This window comes from Cyphellophora europaea, assembly GCF_000365145.1.
Source record: "Cyphellophora europaea CBS 101466 unplaced genomic scaffold supercont1.13, whole genome shotgun sequence".
NCBI lineage: Eukaryota > Fungi > Ascomycota > Eurotiomycetes > Chaetothyriales > Cyphellophoraceae > Cyphellophora > Cyphellophora europaea.
Window position 1 is genome coordinate 476,107 of NW_008481801.1, and position 18,931 is coordinate 495,037.

An 18,931-nucleotide genomic window follows, 5' to 3' on the forward strand; every position below is an offset into this window, starting at 1 on the left:
GGACAGAGTTCCCGGTTGCCCATTGCGCATGGGAGCAGCACAAGTTGATGGATACAAGTATGTTTGAGGATATGCGCCGAGACCCTTTTTTCGCCTTCTCCAACGTTGAAGGTGTTTGCAAAAACTTAGAGCAAGCATTATCATGCCATATTCGCCGTGCTTGCCAATTGACATACCCACATCCTACGAAGTCACAGTCTTCCGTTTCCTCAGCTCCAGAAAGGTACACGAGGAGCTGCAAAGAGCGGACCCTGACCTCCGTAAGGTGGTCGGACACAGCCATGTACATGCCGCGACCGAAAAACGATTTGAACGCCAAACGAGGCACAAAAGGTGCATTCAACTGCCCACATACCCAGACTGCAGCAACCCTAGAGCGGACAGCCAGGAAATTATTCATCTCGTTGAGTCCCTGTCCTCACTACAGCTTCTCGACGATGACAGCAACGGCGATATCTCCAACGCAGGGCAGGCCACAGAGTCGGATGACCCAGATTGCTGTGACCGTCTACCCACTTTGACTGACCACGCATCATACACCAACGTCGCACGATATGCGTCATCAAAGGTTCGTGTGACCTATGTCCCGGGTGGGGCATCTTGAACAGGGATTGCTGATTTTGGCTGCTCCAGTCTGAGAACGAGAATCAGAATACTAACCAGCCGTTGCTCAAAGAACATCTTCACGAATCAGTAAGCCTCCAGCCACCCTCGAATAAGGCCACCGATGCCCCTCCCGCCAGCACTGTCATTCACACCAACTACTCCCCGAAACGCCGTTGCTACTTGAGCAGGGACAGGCAATCTGTACCAAGAGTACAACAGAGAACATGGAGAGACCGCAGACCAATGACGATCCTTTCACGGCAGTGGCGCTATTTTGTCGCCGCCATGTGGACGTTTCAGCTGGTCCTCATTGGTCTGCGATACGCTGCGGTAGAATTGAACAGGAACCTTCTGCAGCGCACGAGGCGTTGACGGCTGCAACAGTCGAGACTCTGTTTCCTTTGGAACACCTCTATGATATTTGATGTGCTAGGCGGATGACGAGTTTGTCCAGGAGGATGGAGATACACGGAAAAGATCAAAACGCAATTTCTCTGCCATGGTGAGCTCGCTTCTTCTCTTTGAATGTGGGATGATCCCGCCGAACGCGGAACGGGGTCTTCTTTGGTAACATGTCTCTGGCACCTTACCCTGTCAGAAAGCAGAGGCGCTACAAGTGAATACCGTGGGGCTTGATGAGAGAAAGATGTAAAACCTCTACTAGTATCTCCCATCGCGACGCCCCTGGAGAACAATGCCAGGTGAGGAGGATGCAATGCCAGGTCAGCAGGATTCACTTGTCCAGACAAATCGGCGAGCATCGAGCGCGCCTTGGATCTCTCCGCTGCAGCAGTGCAATGGGCCTTTGAGAAATAAAGAGCAAGCCTAATATCAGCGGAACAATGTTTCTGGCGGCCGTTTGGAGTAGCTGAGCCAGGGCGACGCACACCGTGCAGCACCGGTGGAGAACTGTCCAAGAGCGCCACGCTCCGCTTGAGGCCTGATGTGCGGCCGGGAGATCGGGTCTGCCTGTGATTTGCTGAGCGCTCGGATACAGGCTCAGCTTTCACACCAGGCCTTTGTGCGGAGAAGCGGCGATGACGTACTTTCGCTAATCTAGGGACGTTCTTGAGGCGAAATGAATCTCTCACTCCTTTAACGAGATAACATCACCGTCACTTACTTGAAGAGCTCTGCGACCGTGTCCTTGTCTGCCCACTCTCCTCAAACCCATCGGAACACGCCATCATATGGATCCATCGGCAGCATTCACCGACTGCTCGCAGAACCGAATTAACGAGGATTACCACGAATGCGCTCATGGAATCACCCAGACCGCTGTCGAGCAGCTCAAGAGAAGCACCCACGAGCACAACAACCATGGCTGGCGGCGGGTCGTGCTAAACTTCACGCCGTCATGGTTCTCCATCACGATGGGCACAGGGATCGTGTCGATCCTCCTACACAACCTGCCTTACAACGGCAGGTGGCTGTACTGGATTTCCGTGGGTATTTTCGGCCTCAACGTCCTCCTCTTCACCGTATTCTTCGTAATATCTCTCGCACGATACACCATGTTCCGGGGCCTTTTCCGGTTCATGATCCGCCACCCCGTTCAGTCCCTCTTTACCGGTACATTTCCCATGGGCTTAGCAACCATTGTCAACATGGTGACATTTGTCTGCGTCCCGACTTGGGGACCCTGGGCGACAACGCTGGCCTGGACACTGTGGTGGATTGACGCCGCCATCGCCGTGTCGACCTGCTTCTATCTGCCGTTTGTCATTATGCACAAACACGAAAGTGAGCTGTCGCGCATGACCGCGGCCTGGCTCCTACCTATTGTGTCGACTATTGTGGCCGCAGCGTCCGGTGGCATCGTTGCGGAAGTCCTCCCGAATCCGCAACACCAGCTCTGGACCGTCATCATGTCGTACATCCTTTGGGGTACCGGGTTTCCGCTTGCCATGGTGGTGCTGGTCATGTATTTCCACCGACTAACCGTGCACAAGCTGCCGCCTCGAGAGGTCATTGTCTCCGTCTTTCTTCCGCTCGGCCCTCTAGGCCAGGGAAGCTTTGCCATCATGCAGCTGGGCAAGGTGGCAAAAGAGGTATTTCCAGTTACGAGAACGCTCGGCGCCAATACCGGCGCTGTCTTCTACGACCTGGGCATCGCCGCTGCGCTTGTCATCTGGGGCTACGGCCTCGTCTGGCTATTTTTCGCCCTGGCCAGTGTCACTCGCAGCAAGTTTCCCTTCAATATGGGATGGTGGGGCTTCACCTTCCCTCTCGGCGTCTACAGTGTCGCGACGACAACTCTGGCCAAAGATCTCCCCAGTGCCTTCTTCCGGATCCTGGGCACCATCTTCTCTTTGACTGTTGTCATCCTGTGGGCGGTGGTCTCTATCGTAACACTGGCCAGAGTCTGCAAGGGTGAATTGTTTTACGCTCCGTGTGTACAAGCATACGAAAAAGAACAAGCGTTCAGAGACCTGCAAAGAAGGCAGTCTGACACAATCGTCAAGAACACGGGTGATGTGGAAGCTTAGCAATCAGCAGAATCATATTGTCTCAATCTATTGTGAGGTCCACAGCCATCGGGCGCAGCCACGTCGTTTGAAAACCCATCCGCTCTCCTCCACATCATCCCTAACCCTCTGTCCATCGCTAGCATCGCTATCACGTTCAAGATAACGGTGCGCGGGCAGGGCGGCCAGTGCACAATGGCACACAAATATGGATTAGAGTGAGGTGGCGTGGCGTGGGAGCGCAGACGGCGCTTCAGCATTGAAATAGGACCACAGGCACGCGCCGAAGAAAATAAGAAAATGATCCATCTGCCGCCGTCACCTTCTACAAACAACGCTCCCCCCCCAAAGATTTTCAATCTCATTTCTCTAGCGATTTTGTCGATTTTGGACGGGGCCGACGTTTGGGCCTCATGTGGCACAGCGCTGCTTGTATTGAAAGATCTGGGGCGGCCAAAACGTCCAATCAACAGAAACCGAGCTTCCTAAGTTTCAGCGAGCTAGCCAGAACCGGGGCCATGGCGGATCACGCTCCACTTTGTCCATACGTGCCACACCAGCAAGCGCGGGACCTCGGGAGTGACGTGACCGATATAGAGTACAAATGCCAGGCAAGCACACTATACATAGTCTTGACCGCATACCCGCGACCGTCCCTTTCGTCGAGTTTCGCCACGCGGCCTACCGTGATCAACTGCCCGGTCCGCGAATGGGGGATGCCCTTCGCCTCACGTTCGAGGATGAGAGCGTCGCGAAGCCGATCGAGACGCTGCAGGCATTACTCTAGGGCAACAGATCTGATGGCCGCGCCCAAAGAACGTCATCATTCGGCAGGAGCCCCGGCGGCTGATTAGCAGGAGGGAAGCGATCGCTAAGATGCATGCCCGCATTCGATATGGACGGACTCTTCGGTCTTAGGACCATCGATTATTCGTGTCTGGATTGCTGTGGTATCTAATCGTTGCTGTAGCTGGCAAGTCCTGTCCGTCAGAATGGCTTGCCTATTAGGAGACGTACTTGATTGCACACTGCTGCTACTCGACATGCATGCGTCGTTCAGGCTGCTTGCCGTATCGTAGTCCCTTCGTACCGCGGCAATTTCGAAGGGCGCTATTGATCAGTGGACTAATCGAGGTGAGGCACTTTTCCTTAGCAACACGCGGCTCTCGAGGTAGAGAACTTATGATGAGGGCGGACGTGCTTTTGAGCCTGAGATTCAGCAACAGTTCATGTGGTTGACATCACCAACCAATGGAAGAGCTTCACTGAGCTCCATCGAGTGCCCAGTACCAAGCATTGGCAATCATGTGGTTATAGAAATGAGCTTGGGTGGGAATATCTCTGACCCTGAGACGCACCACGACAATTCGTGGACTGTTTGCGCAGCCAATCGTAGCAATTCCTGTGTCTAAAGTTGTGTGACTTTTTCTGAAACACGAGCTGTTACCCATGAGTCTGAGGTGTGCACAACGGTCGCTTTGCGGCCGCATACCCCGACCCACATTGCCCCCATCATTCTAGGTGGCGGAGTGGCCTCCCTCCATCCGGATTCTACCCCGCCCCGGCCAGCGTGGTTGTCGCTCAGCTGATGTCGCCGTCTATTGGCCAGCTTCTATACACCTTGGAAAATAGTGGGCCGAAAGTTGTGGTTCGAGATTGCGCCACCAGCCTAGGCATCAACTGCCACCCATCATTCTACGAGGATTATGAGCGGTTACAATTACGCGATTGTCTAATCTGAAACGCGCTAGCACCCATCATTTTACGTCGTGTGCAAAAGTGGTCGTAACATGGCCGCATAACCTGAACACACAGCTGCCACCATCTTTTCGTGAGGTGTACAAAAGTGGTTACAATATAACATTTATGGTGACTTGTGCAATGTTCCACGCGACCTCGTCAACAACGCTAAAGAGCTATTGATGCACAGTACTTAGTTCCCAGTCTCTCGCAGCCTCCAGGGAGAGCAGTATCTCACCGCCAACGATAAAGCCAGACATGGAAAGAATCGCGCTCCAGACGGCCTCGATACTGGGCAATGCTTTGGCACATGGCACTCTCTAGCTTTTTCCTACTAACTCTGACCGGGTTTATCGGCTGGATACTCTTCCAGGTCTCGGGTCCGCACAAGACGCTGCCGTTGGCTTGCGAAAAGGAGGTCAGCATTGATGATCTGAAAAAGGTCGAAGAAACGTTTGCTATAGCGAAACCGCCCCTCCAAATGCTAAAGCGATCAGCTAAGACCGGAATGTTGCGATTAAGTGATAAACGGGACTTCACTGCTCCTCAAATTCCAAGCGTGGCCAATCTTCTGGTCAATCGTGAGACGATTTCTAATTTCTTCCGCACTCGTCACTCAGTCTGCGAGAATTTCCAGCCGTTCTCGATCTCGTCGGAGATCTGCAGCAACAGTCTCGAGAGATCGGTCATTACTGCTTTCGAAACCGTACGGCAATTACGGAGCGGTGATCAAGTTTGTCGCCTTCTTTCGCGGTTTGCATCTATTCGACTGTCGTCATTGATTGACACATACAAAGCTGTGGCAGCCACTGACCGTACCCAGTATGATAGCGGCAGAAGGCGTGGTTGTGGAGATGCCACAGTCGCCATAGAATTGTATCTCCAAGCAAAGCGACAGGTTTCCGATGACACATCGGAAAGAGCCCGGATTCTAGGGTACTGCCGGACGGGTCGACGTTGGAAAGCGATAGCTGGTCGAGCACCGATCCTGGTATTTATGTTTCCCAACATTGCGGAGACAAGTGTGTATGTTCGGTCCGATTTATTTTGTTTGAGTCTCGCAAGTTTGACAGGCAGAATAAGTCCATGTGGATTACGACTCTCAAGGCCCTGGCAACCCGAATTGAGCGCAACCATCCGAGACTCTTGAGTGTCTTGGAGTTGGCTGGGGAGGATGCTGGTGTGGCAGACTCAGCAACAGCAGGGATCACATCACACACATCACAGGATGGCACGGACAGCATCTTCCAAGAATTGAGTGCAGTTTGGAAAGCAATCCTGCATGATCTGCTAGATGTGATCGGTCCCGTGAATGAATCTTAGTAAGGATGATAGGGTGACAATAGAGTTAGCATGCTCCAAAAGCCCTGTGTATAGTTTCGGCCTGCTGCACTATAAGCCTGTAAAGGGTCCTCGTACAGTACATCTTTTTGGGGTAGGTCGAGTGGGATAAGGAACCTGCACATGACTGCAAGGTGGTTGGGTGGTTGGGTGGTTGTGTGGTTGTGTGGTTGTGTGGTTGTGTGGTTGTGTGGTTGTGTGGTTGTGTGGCATTAATAGCAACTTGGCCCCATGAACATACTTCTGCACTGCCAGCCATCGCCAGGAGTAAAACATGTCGTCCGCCTTTCCATATACTGTACTAGAAGAGGACTTGGGAGGAGGAAGGCGAGCGAAGAAATTGGTTGGACAATTTGACCTCGTCATCAGCCTCAGAATTAAGGGATCGGCTCGTCTTGATGTGGGCGCGGAAGAGCGTGCGAATTGTACGTGTAACAGATCAAGGCTCATCGCTCTCGGCACCGGACAGATATAGATCGAACAGTACGGTTGAAGGTGGTACGCAGCAGGCAGCCAGAGGGCTGCAAAATAAATAGCAGGAGTCGAGTGCTAGCGTCCCATGGGGTCGAGAGGAGAGAGCATCTCTTCGTGTCTATGCTTGCATTGTGTGCGTGATCAGCGGCCATCCGCGCCTTCATGCTTGAGGTAGAGTTGTACGCGACATCCGGTGATCAGAACGCGCTCGCCTCTATCTTCGAGTATACTTTACATGAGCCCTTTATGGCTGCTAGTATGTCTGGTCACCTATCCCTACAGTTTCTCTGGGTACTAAAGGCTCTGTTTACATTACTAGAGTCTACCCTGGTTAAGATTGAACTGCTCTATGCTCTTATTTTTAAGATGTAAGCAGTACATCTATATGATGATGGAGCCTTGTCGATACTTGCTTCGTCCTCGTGGCACAGCTAGTTGTTATGGCTGGTGTTATCACTATAGGATGGGCTTTATTTGTTGCAGCCTACCACATCACTAACAATATAGTGGTCTTCTAAAAGCTAAGAGCTGAGCTTAAAGAGGCGCTACCTAATCCCAGAGCACTATTAAGCTGGATAGAATTAGAAAAGCTACCTTACCTCTCTGGCTGCGTTTATAAGAGCGTCTGTATGTCTTATGCCATTACTATACAGAATCTAAGACTGTTCACTAAACTGCTCGCCTACCAGGACTGGACAATTCTACCGAGGACGCCAGTGAGCATGACTATTGTTGACGTTTTCGACGATAAGGAAATCTTTCCTAATCCATGAACTTTCGATCTAGAAAGGTGGATTGGTAATCCTAAGGCCAAGAATGGATAGAGCCTCGAGAGGTATTTCGTTAGGTTTAGTAAAGGTACTAGGAGTTGCCTAGGCATCAAGTCAGTTTATGCCTTAGGAACTCTGACTGACTAGAGAGCTGACTCAGAATTGTAGTCTCGCGCATGCAGAGCTCTTCATCGCCATGGCTGCAGTTTTCCGCAACTTTGAATTCAAACTCTACCAGACTGAACCTAGCGATGTAAAGCTAGCCCACGACTTCTTCTTGCCTAGCCCAAGACTGGATTCTAAGGGCGTCAGGGTCTTGATGAAAGCATGAACATGAGCGGTGAAATTTATATGCTCTGTATCGTCGACGTTCTTTATGTTCGACAAACCCTCAAGGGGACAAGCCACCTCAACTTAGCGGTCAACACACGCCATTCGAGGAGTTCTCGGTTAGCTTTCGACGATATACAAATGCTCCCTTGAATATAGCAGCCTGGACAATGATCTGCGGACAACGCGCTGCATCAATGGTCTGTCCTCCAGGCGGGTGCGGTTCAGCCTCGCCGATACAGTCTGCCCAGCGATGCACTGAAGCGCCATGTGAATACTGACCCTTTGAAAGCTCTCCGGCCAGCAATGACTTCAAAGCTTGCTGGCCCGGTGAACGATGAAAGAAAGCATTGTTCGCACATCGAGGATGAAGATGCCTGGGGCAAAATCAACCGATGGTCCGCCCACTAAATTTGAGGAACGTCACGGTTTTAGACATTCTATGAATACAAGGCCGTAGTAGTGACTGCGAACTGTCACGAAGGACTACTGGCAACACAATACCCAATACGATGTAAATGAATGCCTGTAGACGCTCAGAGGAAAGACAACACGTAGTCTGCTCAACACTGCCGACTCTAGGCATATCAGGCACGAATCATGCATCGCGATGATCCCTTGTCACACTTGATTACCGTCGCGCCCCGGCAGTGCTATGTTTATATTGAGGGACGTTTTCCTAAGTGCGTACTTGGGAAATATCGGCGGTCGGCGCCACGGGTCTTGGCATACGGCTCAATTCCGGTTGCTACCTGGAGCACCGGAAATTACGGTCGACGAGGTGACTGCTTGCGCACTTCGGATATAGTCACAGCGCATGCTAAATCAACCACGCTTTGTACCTGGGTTCTTCTCCTGCTCAAGCGTATCCTCTCGACACATATGTCGATCCGCGTCGTCATAGGACGTGAAGAAATGTCAATTTTCTCTACCTTACGGGCCAGTCACCGGTGCGCGTCACCGTGGTTCTCGCTATTCCTCTCCCGTGCCGAAGCAACCACTAGAATGCGTGGTTCAACAGCCTGCGGTTCAGCTATTCTAGGAATCCGCGAACGTTGATTAAACTAGGGATGCGGCCACCGTGTCGACGTGACATCCTCCTCGTGTTCCTCCCCAGCCATCGATGCACCAGTGTTCTAAATCATCTGTTCGATTTGCCCACCATCGATCGCCATGTTTCACAATGATGAGATCGACGAAGTGTTCCTAGAGTTTCGTAAATTGAGTCGCCGCTTAGGTAGTTCGAGTACGCCCATCATCCGGGATATGATCAGGTCCATCAAACGGGCCACCAACGAGATCCGGCGCAGCCATTGGCGAGAGGAGGATAGGCCTCAAGACGGAGTGGCGGAAGAGGCCCATAGTGGAAGGTTCGAAGATGGGCAATCGCGCGTCAACAACTCTTTGCTGGGGCATAAGGTGTTGTCAGTGGGATTAGTGTGTAAGAGTTCCCGCAGCAAGATCTTCTGAACTAAGATTGATACGGTCTCTAACACAGTACCCGGACACATGCGTGCAGGTCTCGACTCCGCTCCTAGGGCTCCTGTCGATGACAATCGCTTATATCGAATTGGTGAACAGTATATGGTTGGTGAAGCGATCGCTACGCACACAACAGACAGGGGGAACAATCGAGTACCGCAAAATCAAGACATATCAAATGTGGGCGGTCGAGAATGGGGATCATATCAAGAGACGGGACAGGGAATACATGTGGATCACGAAACAGGATCTCCTAGCGCAGAGACCTTTGAGAGTGCCGGTCCCACTCAGTTTAGCCAGAGAGGAGACGCCACGCGCATTGGATTACGTTCGCATAGTGCTAACCTAGAACACAATATCACACAACAGAATCTTCCGAACGACACTGGCCAAGGTGAAGAACGGACACAGGACCGGATACAACCCTGGATGCAAGACCAGCCGCAGGAGCAGAAATTGCGGAGGTCATCGCGAAAACAGAAGCCGCCCACAGAAGACGATAGCAACGGCTGTGGCCCTGAGGCTCATCCAGCACAGCGAGCCACGAAGCCGTTTCCAAGACAGCCAGCTCTCCTTACCCAGGACAAACAAAGGAAGCATACCAAAGATAAGCCCAAAGGGGTGGATAACCTCCCTCATTTTAAATCACAACTAGGGAACGAAGCCACTTTGAACGCATTGCGTGAAGCGAAAATGAGTTGGCCGCCCACGTCCCAGACTAATGTGGTAATAGACAACGATCCCGGGCATAGCGCCTCTAACAGTCTGTCTTTCATAATCTCTCTTGGAAGACAGTTAAGTGTGAGCCCGGCCGGAGCCTGGGCAAGTAGGATATTTCACCGCATCCGATATGCACATTTCCATCAACTATACATAGCTGCCATCAAGGATTCTCGGAGAGGCGATGAGTCTTCATTTTTCAGGTTGAGCGATGAGTTCCTCCGCTATTATAGAGATACCCCCATTCGACAATATGGCAAAGGGTTTAGTGTATCGTCCGCAGTTAAGGACCGGCTAGTCGACTTGATTCTCTTAGACCCGCGACTACACCTGCAACTCTCCAAGGATCGGTGCCGGCAAATTCTTCAGGATACTGAACAGAACGGGAGACGATGGAGCGGACCAATCCAGAGATTGGGCTACGAAATCTTGCTGCTCATTCCGGACAAGCTCAGCGATAGAAAGTGAGTCTGCAAGCTGCCAGATGATTTTGCCTTGCCCGATTGGGTATTGGCGTCCACAATCTTACTCCCGCACTGACACAAAAGCATTGCAGAATGAAACTCCTCACAGACGGACAAAGGGACTGGTTAATAAGTGGCTGGAAGACCCGTTTCAGGCAACTCAACGAGGCCGACCGTGAAGAAATTCAACAGACGCTAGATATCATGTTCATGCCTCATATCAAGCCCTATTTGCAGATTTACAATGTCAGAGGAGGCTTTTCCTTCCTCCCGTCTTTAGGAGAAGGAGGTCTCAGTGCGTACATACAAGGAACGCCGCATTCGGAGACGGAAGAGCCAATTCTTGATAGGCTGGGCATTGCCAGAACCTCGTGCTCACCCGTTGCAAGTGAAGGAACACCTAGTGATGATAACACGTCGAGCTCCGAAGGAAACGCACGATCGTCAGATTAGTTGGACTTGAGTTCCTCTACGACCCCTCTGCAGAGCCTTTTCAGTATTACTTCAGCGGATGAGCTCCAGCTAGAAGATGGCGGTTTAGAAGATACAAATCAGGGATTCTTCGACGAGGCGCTTACTGCGCTAGATTACCGCGGTCTGTAGTGCATCAGTTCAGAGTGCATCAGAAACCCTAAGTGGAGTGTGGTCAAAAGGCCGCACTGGTGCCCTGCGAATTGAGTTAATACAACCTGATATACGCACAATACGAGGTGGGTCCTCTTCTTGGTGACAGGTCCGTATGTTCGACAAACCACTAAGGAAGGGAGTCGAATAGGGAACGGACCCCGGATGTTTGCCCAGTCTATTCCGGTATTGTTTGCGCATGTTCTAGGAGGGTCTCTCGCCATCTCAATTTGAGCCGATGTATTCCAGAATGATTAGCCAAGTTTAGATCAATCACCACTTGAGGCTGATCGATCATTCTCGACAACACATAATCTTCTCCTGGCAGAAGATCCTCCACGGCAATGGTTGCAATAGCCTCTAGTTTGTCCTCGGGCAATGCAATGTATTCCAGTCGCGCATGTCCCGTGCATGGGCGCTCTGCCTCTACTGTACCAATATCTCGACCTGGGACGCTTGGGGAAAGATCCAGCGGTGTGCAGCCGCAGCCACGGCCATGGACTGTCCACCTGACCAGCTGCTGCTTGTTCCGCTGATCGAAAGCGCCGAGAAGCTTGGAGCACTAGACTCGCCCAGAGCAAGGTTCGGGACTGCGTCATCAGTACCGCCAATTGAACTTCCCATACTTGTCGCACGTGAGCTCTCACTGTTCTTAGTCGTGCATAGCGAATGCAAGTGCGACCCTTCCGCGGACAAGGTTGGTACCTCATCAATGTGTACGCGACTTGTCAGAGGGAAAGGTTTGAAACGTAATCCTTCTTCAAGAGATGCATAATGCTGATGTTCATGAGGTCGATGGTTTGACGGAGCCTTGTTACAACTCCTTTGTCGAACTGGGCCAGGTCGGGCACTGTCCACTGATCGAAGATCTGGCCGTGGGGCAGTGGCGGCTCTAAGCCGCCATAGCCAGCTCGATGCCCCCATTACCCGCGGGAGGCGACAATCTGCTGTGGGCTGCTCAAGTACATAGTGGCACAGGAGCTGGATTTCAGCATAAACAAAGCAGTTCACTTGATGCTTCCGAGGTGAAACCTTCTGCGAAATATCAGATTGTACCAGCCGATAGGGCGCTAACGTGCTGATTTCAAGTTCCACATTCGTTATCGCCAATACGTTCAATATCTCCCTATACACCTGTACAAGGGTCTTCGCCACGCGCCAGTAGGCCCCGATCTTGTCGACCTCGGCAAGGGACTTGTTCTCAAGCCAGGACCTCACGTCAACTCCCGCTTGCTCAAGGACTTCGCTAAAAAGGACGCCGGTGGCATTCTGTCCTGTTGTTGTTAGCTGGAAGGCCTGCTTCAAAATAGCTTGCAATCTCTTGGCCACTCCAGCGTCCGGGTTCAGAGCAGCATCTTCCAGGGTCCAGCGGGCACTGATAGCGCAGAACTCCTGCTCCAATTTCGCCAGCTCCGCTGCAAAAGAGTGACCAAAGGCTGTTAGGTGCCTCATCCGACAGATTGACTGAGCAGACTGCTTCAGCTTATTTGTCGAAGCTGTTAGCACTCCCGGTCGCACAGGGAGAAATCCTGGCGGGTAGCCAAGCGCATTCCTTATGCGCTGCAGTATTAGGGCGCTGTTTAGACGGACAATCTTTGTGAATATCGCATCCCGAACGGCCCTGGATCTACTGCCTACTGGACACTGTAGACTTAGCAGCCGAATATCTACCAGCGCTCCGGCTAGAGCTCTGAAGCCACTCACTTACCTGGTCCTGCGCCTGTCTGGACAGTCCGCCAAATGTCCTCCAGCGCGCTTCGCACCTTATCGGGAATGCCTCCGTTCGTAGCGAGGCGCAGGGTGAGCGTCATCTCCGCGCTAGTGTTGCTATTGCAGTTGCTGATCTTCTGCTTAATGCACGCTGTGGTAACACAATGCACACCCTCCTGCGCGGCCGCTATAAACGCGAAGTCGTTGCTGAGCCGTTTCTCAACCGCCAAAGGCAGACAATACTCGCTCGAGTGCAGCGTTCCCCAATCAGGGACCACAATCTTGCTAGCGATCGGTTGTGTCGTTCGCGTTACGACATCTGTCGCCCACACGACGCCCTTGCATGCTCGGCCTAAGCTGACAACATTCCGACGGAAAGTTTCTTCGCTTGTGACGTGCCATATCGACTGCTGAGATGCCGCTGTGCGTGGGTTCAGGCGCCCGCTGTTCGGGACAGCAGCCATTGCGTCTTTCTCACGAGTCAAATAGACTAATGTACATAACTTTCTTTTGTATCTGAGAACGGGCGCTAACAACCCCTCAGACGCGTGAGAAGTCCGTGCAAGTGGTGACTGCTACATCGTAGCGAGTAAAATGCGAGTAGCCAGCTGTCTCGTACTAAATCTTTGCCTATTACAAGCTGCTAGCTAGCGTATCTGCATCCAGGTAGTCAAGCGCGGTGTGCTGCGTATACAACCCGATACACCATTGTAATTGGCCATCGAAATTATTAGCATGCGCTGGCAGCTTGCGGTTCAAGTTGATCCTACAAGCTGAAGTGTAGTGCAGACGTGGCGAGAAAGGTGGTCCCCATGTTGTTTGGACAGACATGACCTTGATTGCTTCTTATCAGTCATCAAGGCTGTCTAGCTGTAGAAGAGCCCTGACTAGATGAACTAACTCAGTTTCAATGTATTTGCACCCTCTTTGTGCCCATGTGAGCGGCATCGCATCTGCAACAATTCCACTACCACCTGGCTGGCCACAGCCTTATACAAGAGCATAAACATAGCTCAGCTGTGCTGGCAGAAAGCGCAAGCTTTCATGACATTGTTCCATTGAAAGCCGAGCCGATAGGGCAGCGCAAGCGACAGGAATCTCCACGTTTTAATAGAGACCTGCCCCAACAAGTCTAGTTCTAGGTACGATAGAGAGGGCTCTTGGCATTGTCGGTAGCACCCAGTAGCGCTCTCATCATCCGGGCGACAGGAAAGAAAGAGCGGTAGGAATAACGCAAATAGCGAACAATAATAAAGCAATAAAACCTTCCTCACACCGTGCGCTACTCCTTGCGGACACCGCTGCCCTTTATCTATCACTTCAAGCCATCTGAGTCCGCACTGTCTGCCTGGTCGTACATATGCACAGCACCTGGACTTAACTTACTCAATGCTGACATTGCCTTCTTCACTCCGCTATCAGCGTGACCAAGTCTTTTCTTTAGTCGCTTTACTGTTGAGCTCAACTAAATGTTCTTTTGGTTCGATAAGTTCTGCTTAATCCGTTCAGTGGCCAGCTGGTCTTCAAGCTAACTGGATCTAACCTCGGCGCACTGCCGTGCTGCATCTCCAGCCTGCGCCCTTTCCACGGACTGAGCGAGCTCATTTCTAAGTCTTTCGTTCTCTGCTTGTAATTCATTGACACTTGACCTTAGACTCATGATTGAAGTAGCCTTATTCGCGCTCTACAAGAGCCGTAAGCATTCGTCAGATAACGGTCAGGACGAATTGTTGGAAATATACCTTCCCATTCCATTCAGACTCCTCGTCAGTCAATGCCGACTTTGGGATGGCTTCGAAGGAGATCCCGATCTCGCGATAAAGTTCCATATACGCCCCGTAGCTATGCTTACTCAACTGTTTTTCGAACAGATGCTCTCGCTCAGGTTGGCGCGACCAAAGGTATCCGTCGTCAGCGGTCGGAATTAGACGGACAACGTCAGGATCGACCACAATCCCTAACCTGGACCCTGTAGACTGGTTAAGGTTTGGATCGGGTGGCTTCAGTTATGGCTAATCTCACTAAGATGATCCGATAGAATCTGGCGACAGCGTTTCCGTGCAGCCGCCCTTCTCTGATTACTCAATCTCGCATTGTTGGCGCCAGTGTCAACGGCCATTAGCAGTTAAGGTTTTTTGAACAGACCAGCTGTCTGTGGATCAGTTGTCGGCAGAGCCAGCTCTATCACATTACTGGAACAAAAAGACAAAGCACGAAGAATGCAGTACTGTACAGTTCAATACAGGACTGTACGAGCATTAATAGCAAGACTTACTGTGCATTTCAGAACCTTCTAGAAAGCCTGGATTTGAGGGGGACCGAAACCAGAACACAGACAACAACGGGTGCCAGATTTGGGCCATGCTAAAGAGTGACTGAGACGCTTTCGTTGAGAGGCCACGGAACTGGCGAGTAGAGAAATACTCGCGGAGCGGTGGGAGCTAAGGCTTGCCTCTCTTCATGCGTGGGGAAGTTCTCCATGACACGCAGTAATTTATAGAACATGGCCCCACTTACCCGAAATATCCCCAGTTCGGGGACTTCCCAATGAAACCGGGGGTTAGCTTACAGTACCCTGCATCAACTTGGGGGGCTGAGGCACTGAAAACGTTTCACAACGTGAGTGGAAAATAGGGCTCTACAATAAGAAGTGAATCTAATCACATGAGATACAGAGAGGCAACCCAAAACAGTATCTAGGTCTAGGCTTCCCGTTACTGGGTATACTTGTAACGTCCCCGAGCACAAACCTGGGCCAATGAGATCAATCCAGTGAGAGATCTTTTGTTCCACGGACGAGTCAAGAGCGGGTGCTACAACAATTAGAGGACTGTATCACAGATGTTGCGACCGATACTCACTTTGAGCAACTCTGCCGCAGACGCGGCAGAAGTTGTTGCAGAGAGCAGACCAACGGCATCTGAGCTGGATTGCCAGCGATGCAGATCATCGATACCTATGGCAGCGTCTTCTTTTACGTACTTCTGCATCAACTCCATCATGATAGATGAGAGGGCACGTAAGTCGTCACGCCCGTCCTTTGACCGGCTCATCACGCCACAGCATTCTTGATTTGCTTCCGTCGAAATCAGTTAGGAGTGGCTTGTAAGCAGGAGTTTGACTCACAAATCTTGAGGGTTCCGTCCGTATCTAGGAGAATGTTCGAGCAACAGAGAGATCCGTGCTCAAGCCCTTCCGCTTCAAGGTAAGCTATGCCCTTCAGGAGCTGTGATGGTCAATTCGAGCCTGCTGCGGATAAGATCACCGCACCTGTCCCATGATTGCAGCAAGTTGCGCCTCGTTAGGATATGCGGGAGATTGTACCATCCGTTCCAGAGAAATTGGCATAGCTTCTACGACAAGGAAGAGGCCAGTATCTGTTGTGAAGGCATCCAGGGCAGTGACAATATTGGCATGTTGGAGGTGCTGATATCGATAGAGTGCTTTCTCCGCTCCAGGACTAGTGAATGTTCTCACGTGGACGAGCTCGTTTGGATCTGCCTTCCGAACCGCAACTTCCACCTCGCCAGCCAGCTCCAGATCATAGATCTTTTCGTAATATTTCCACGGCGATTCTTTGATGGCTTTGGGGCGGAGAGGTTCTGTCGCCTGAATTCGGTCCAATCTCGAAGTCTTCTTGCTTGTGTCCGACACCATTTCCGGGACGTCCTCCGGTGAACGGGCTCGCTTCTTGTTCAGCGTCTTCTCTTCCAACATGCCAGCAGGGTGTTGCGTTTGGGCAACTTCCGAAGACGAGGCGTTGGAATCGGTTCCTGCTAAACCGAGCAGGTTAAATTGTGTGTGACGGTTGCTGGGAAGGGACATCGTACATCAAGTACTGAGGAGAGGAAGACGACCTGTGCTTGAAACAATTGCAGTAGGATCTTCAGGTTACTGTACTTGTGGTCCAACCATAGAAGGTTCTAGAGAGTAGAATAGGCATTCTCAGGCTTGTGATTGATCGAGGTACAGTACCCTGGGCATGGGTGCCAAATTTGGCACCCTTACAGGACAAGGAATTGACCATCCCTCGCCTTCCCTATAAAAGTGCATGTGGTCCCAGGACCAGAGACCTGTTCTACTGAACACATGTCCTCACAATGAGTCGATCTGCTTTTTTCGAGCAGGAGCGCAGACTTCAGGCGGAGAGATATATCAAGTACAGAGGAACAGCACGGGTCAGACTTGAACACATGCATTTTGAGTGGAATGAGACCAGAGAGCTTAATCGCAAAAATGTACAGAGGCTGAGAGAGGTATTTCGAACAGAGAACGTTCGTCGACTGGAACCCAGAAATCATATCCCAGCTGTAGTTGACCAAGCTGAGCTCGACAGTGCCCTGCAGCTTTCAAAGTGCTCAGCAGAGACGCTGCTGAGTAATACGAACGCCGAGCCTCCGGAGCTAAAGTTTCCTGCACGCCATCGCGTTACTTGTCTTCACGGGCGCCACCGCGTCCAGGCAGCCCGAGAGACGCTTCCTCCAACGGATGCCTGGTGGGTTGTGGATTTCTACCTCAAAGGTATGCGCCTCATCTCATTGAAGAATTGAACAAGGCTTGCTAATTGTGCCCAAGACTCCAACCCGGGGTTCCGAACGACGTTAATCGAAGAATATTCGAATGAAGAGAAGCCATCCGATGGAGAGATCTATCGAAAGATCCGTCAGTATGAGCGAGAGGGAAATATATGTTTCAAGAAGCGTTGGAAGGCTCTTCTCTCTAAACATGGCCGTCGCAGCCTCCAACAACTCTCCAACCATCGGGAGGGAGAGCTCGCTGCGGCATTTGACAATCTTTTGGACATTCCGGGACTTTGGGCCGGCATGAGGATCAGCACCTTGCATAAGATCATGCAGATGAAATGCGACGAGGTGTGTCTACATGCCTTCATGGCTGCTGCTTACTGACACGACCTGCAGGAAGTGATTCACTACCTCTTTCACATCAAGAATATTTGGGATGGGCTCCTGCGCAGAGACAAGGCTGCGCTTCAGAGAGTCGATGAAGCTACCGTGGAAGCCTTGGAAACCAGAGCTCCAAGGTGCTCGAGACAAGATGCTCTACTCCTAGAGGGCCAACTGCTGAGCGGCCAGATCTTCACTGCGTTTAGTAGAGCGGAGCGTGAAGAGATATGGCACGCGCTACAGTCCATCGACTGCGTCATCCCTTCTTTATACACCTTCTTTGAAGACGTCAAATACCTTCACGACTGTGCCAACTGCTTGAAGCGGCTGATCAAATTGCCGCGAGGGAGTACAATCTCACTTGCCTTACAACGGAACTTTCCTTACAACTATAATGCAGATGGACAGTGTGTCATAGAGACTGCTGAATCTACCTTCGTCGTCAGGTCACAACCAACCGATGCCCTCAATCTAGGGTACCGGCAATTATGGGCCTTTGCAATGCGCCATTATCGGGAGATGCCTGCGGAAGCGAAGAAGGATAGCAAAGACCTACTGGCGAGGGCCGCGGTGGAGCGAGCAGACGAGGGAGTTCTATCTGAGTTTGCTGCTCTTGCCGATCGGTTAGGATTCCATTCCAGCAAGATCCAAGCGCTGAAGCAGCTGTCGTCGGATGCCCAGATTGCACGGAATGCCTTGCTCAAGGCTCGTAAACCCAGCCGCTATCAATACGACCAGGCGGCAATGGAGGCCCATGTGGCGCAAATAATGAGAATGTTCACAACTGCTACCCCGATCTCCCGTCAGAATTCAAACCCGACGCTTGTTTCCGACAACCCAGATGCACCAGGGAAGCGATGTGGCTTTCCCGATGGGGATTCTCAGCAACGGGACAAAGAGTATTTGTTTATACCTCATCTGCACCAAAGAGAGGAGGAACAAGGTGAGTACATAACGTCTTTCTTTGTGCGTCGATCTGTCTATCTGGCCTTTCTTGGTAAACTGGAGGACTCAGAAAATGGTTACGGCTATGGAATGTCCTTGCCTCAAGTTACAGAAATGGATGGAATCGAACGATCGAAGGGACACAAATCAGTGCCTGCCGAAGAGGGTCGAGACCCTGCTCGGCATGGGCGGAGCCGAGACCAAGATCGAGAAAGTTGGCAACAGCTAGAACGCGAACGGCGTGGACAAGAGCGGCTGGAGCAGGAGCGGTCCGAACAAGAAGGGCTCGAACAAGAAGGGCTCGAACAAGAAGGGCTCGAACAAGAAGGGCTCGAACAAGAAGGGCTCGAACA

At 51.5% G+C, this 18,931-nt stretch overlaps 6 protein-coding genes across 6 annotated transcripts; 4 read left to right on the forward strand and 2 right to left on the reverse strand.

Annotated features, from left to right (window-relative positions):
- Positions 1–1,796: 1,796 nt before the first annotated feature.
- HMPREF1541_10631 (uncharacterized protein) lies at positions 1,797–3,095 on the forward strand (the record flags this gene model as incomplete). The annotated part of the gene is made up of 1 exon (XM_008715301.1): positions 1,797–3,095. The coding sequence occupies one exon, from the start codon at positions 1,797–1,799 to the stop codon at positions 3,093–3,095; it is 1,299 nt and encodes a 432-aa protein (XP_008713523.1).
- Positions 3,096–6,875: 3,780 nt separating this feature from the next.
- On the forward strand, positions 6,876–7,147 carry HMPREF1541_10632 (uncharacterized protein; the record flags this gene model as incomplete). Its single annotated transcript, XM_008715302.1, has 2 exons — positions 6,876–6,997; positions 7,027–7,147. The coding sequence occupies 2 exons, from the start codon at positions 6,876–6,878 to the stop codon at positions 7,145–7,147; spliced, it is 243 nt and encodes an 80-aa protein (XP_008713524.1).
- A 306-nt stretch (positions 7,148–7,453) lies between these two features.
- Positions 7,454–7,730, forward strand: HMPREF1541_10633 (uncharacterized protein; the record flags this gene model as incomplete). The annotated part of the gene is made up of 2 exons (XM_008715303.1): positions 7,454–7,512; positions 7,568–7,730. Coding segments are annotated over 2 exons (222 nt in total), but the record flags the coding sequence as incomplete, so codon positions are not given.
- A 4,989-nt stretch (positions 7,731–12,719) lies between these two features.
- Positions 12,720–13,193, reverse strand: HMPREF1541_10634 (uncharacterized protein; the record flags this gene model as incomplete). The annotated part of the gene is made up of 1 exon (XM_008715304.1): positions 12,720–13,193. The coding sequence occupies one exon, from the start codon at positions 13,191–13,193 to the stop codon at positions 12,720–12,722; it is 474 nt and encodes a 157-aa protein (XP_008713526.1).
- Positions 13,194–15,551: 2,358 nt separating this feature from the next.
- On the reverse strand, positions 15,552–16,554 carry HMPREF1541_10635 (uncharacterized protein; the record flags this gene model as incomplete). Its single annotated transcript, XM_008715305.1, has 3 exons — positions 15,552–15,805; positions 15,856–15,955; positions 16,000–16,554. 3 exons carry the CDS (start codon positions 16,552–16,554, stop codon positions 15,552–15,554), a joined length of 909 nt encoding a protein of 302 aa, XP_008713527.1.
- A 275-nt stretch (positions 16,555–16,829) lies between these two features.
- Positions 16,830–18,807, forward strand: HMPREF1541_10636 (uncharacterized protein; the record flags this gene model as incomplete). Its single annotated transcript, XM_008715306.1, has 4 exons — positions 16,830–17,250; positions 17,305–17,600; positions 17,649–18,683; positions 18,730–18,807. The coding sequence occupies 4 exons, from the start codon at positions 16,830–16,832 to the stop codon at positions 18,805–18,807; spliced, it is 1,830 nt and encodes a 609-aa protein (XP_008713528.1).
- Between the last annotated feature and the right edge of the window lie 124 nt (positions 18,808–18,931).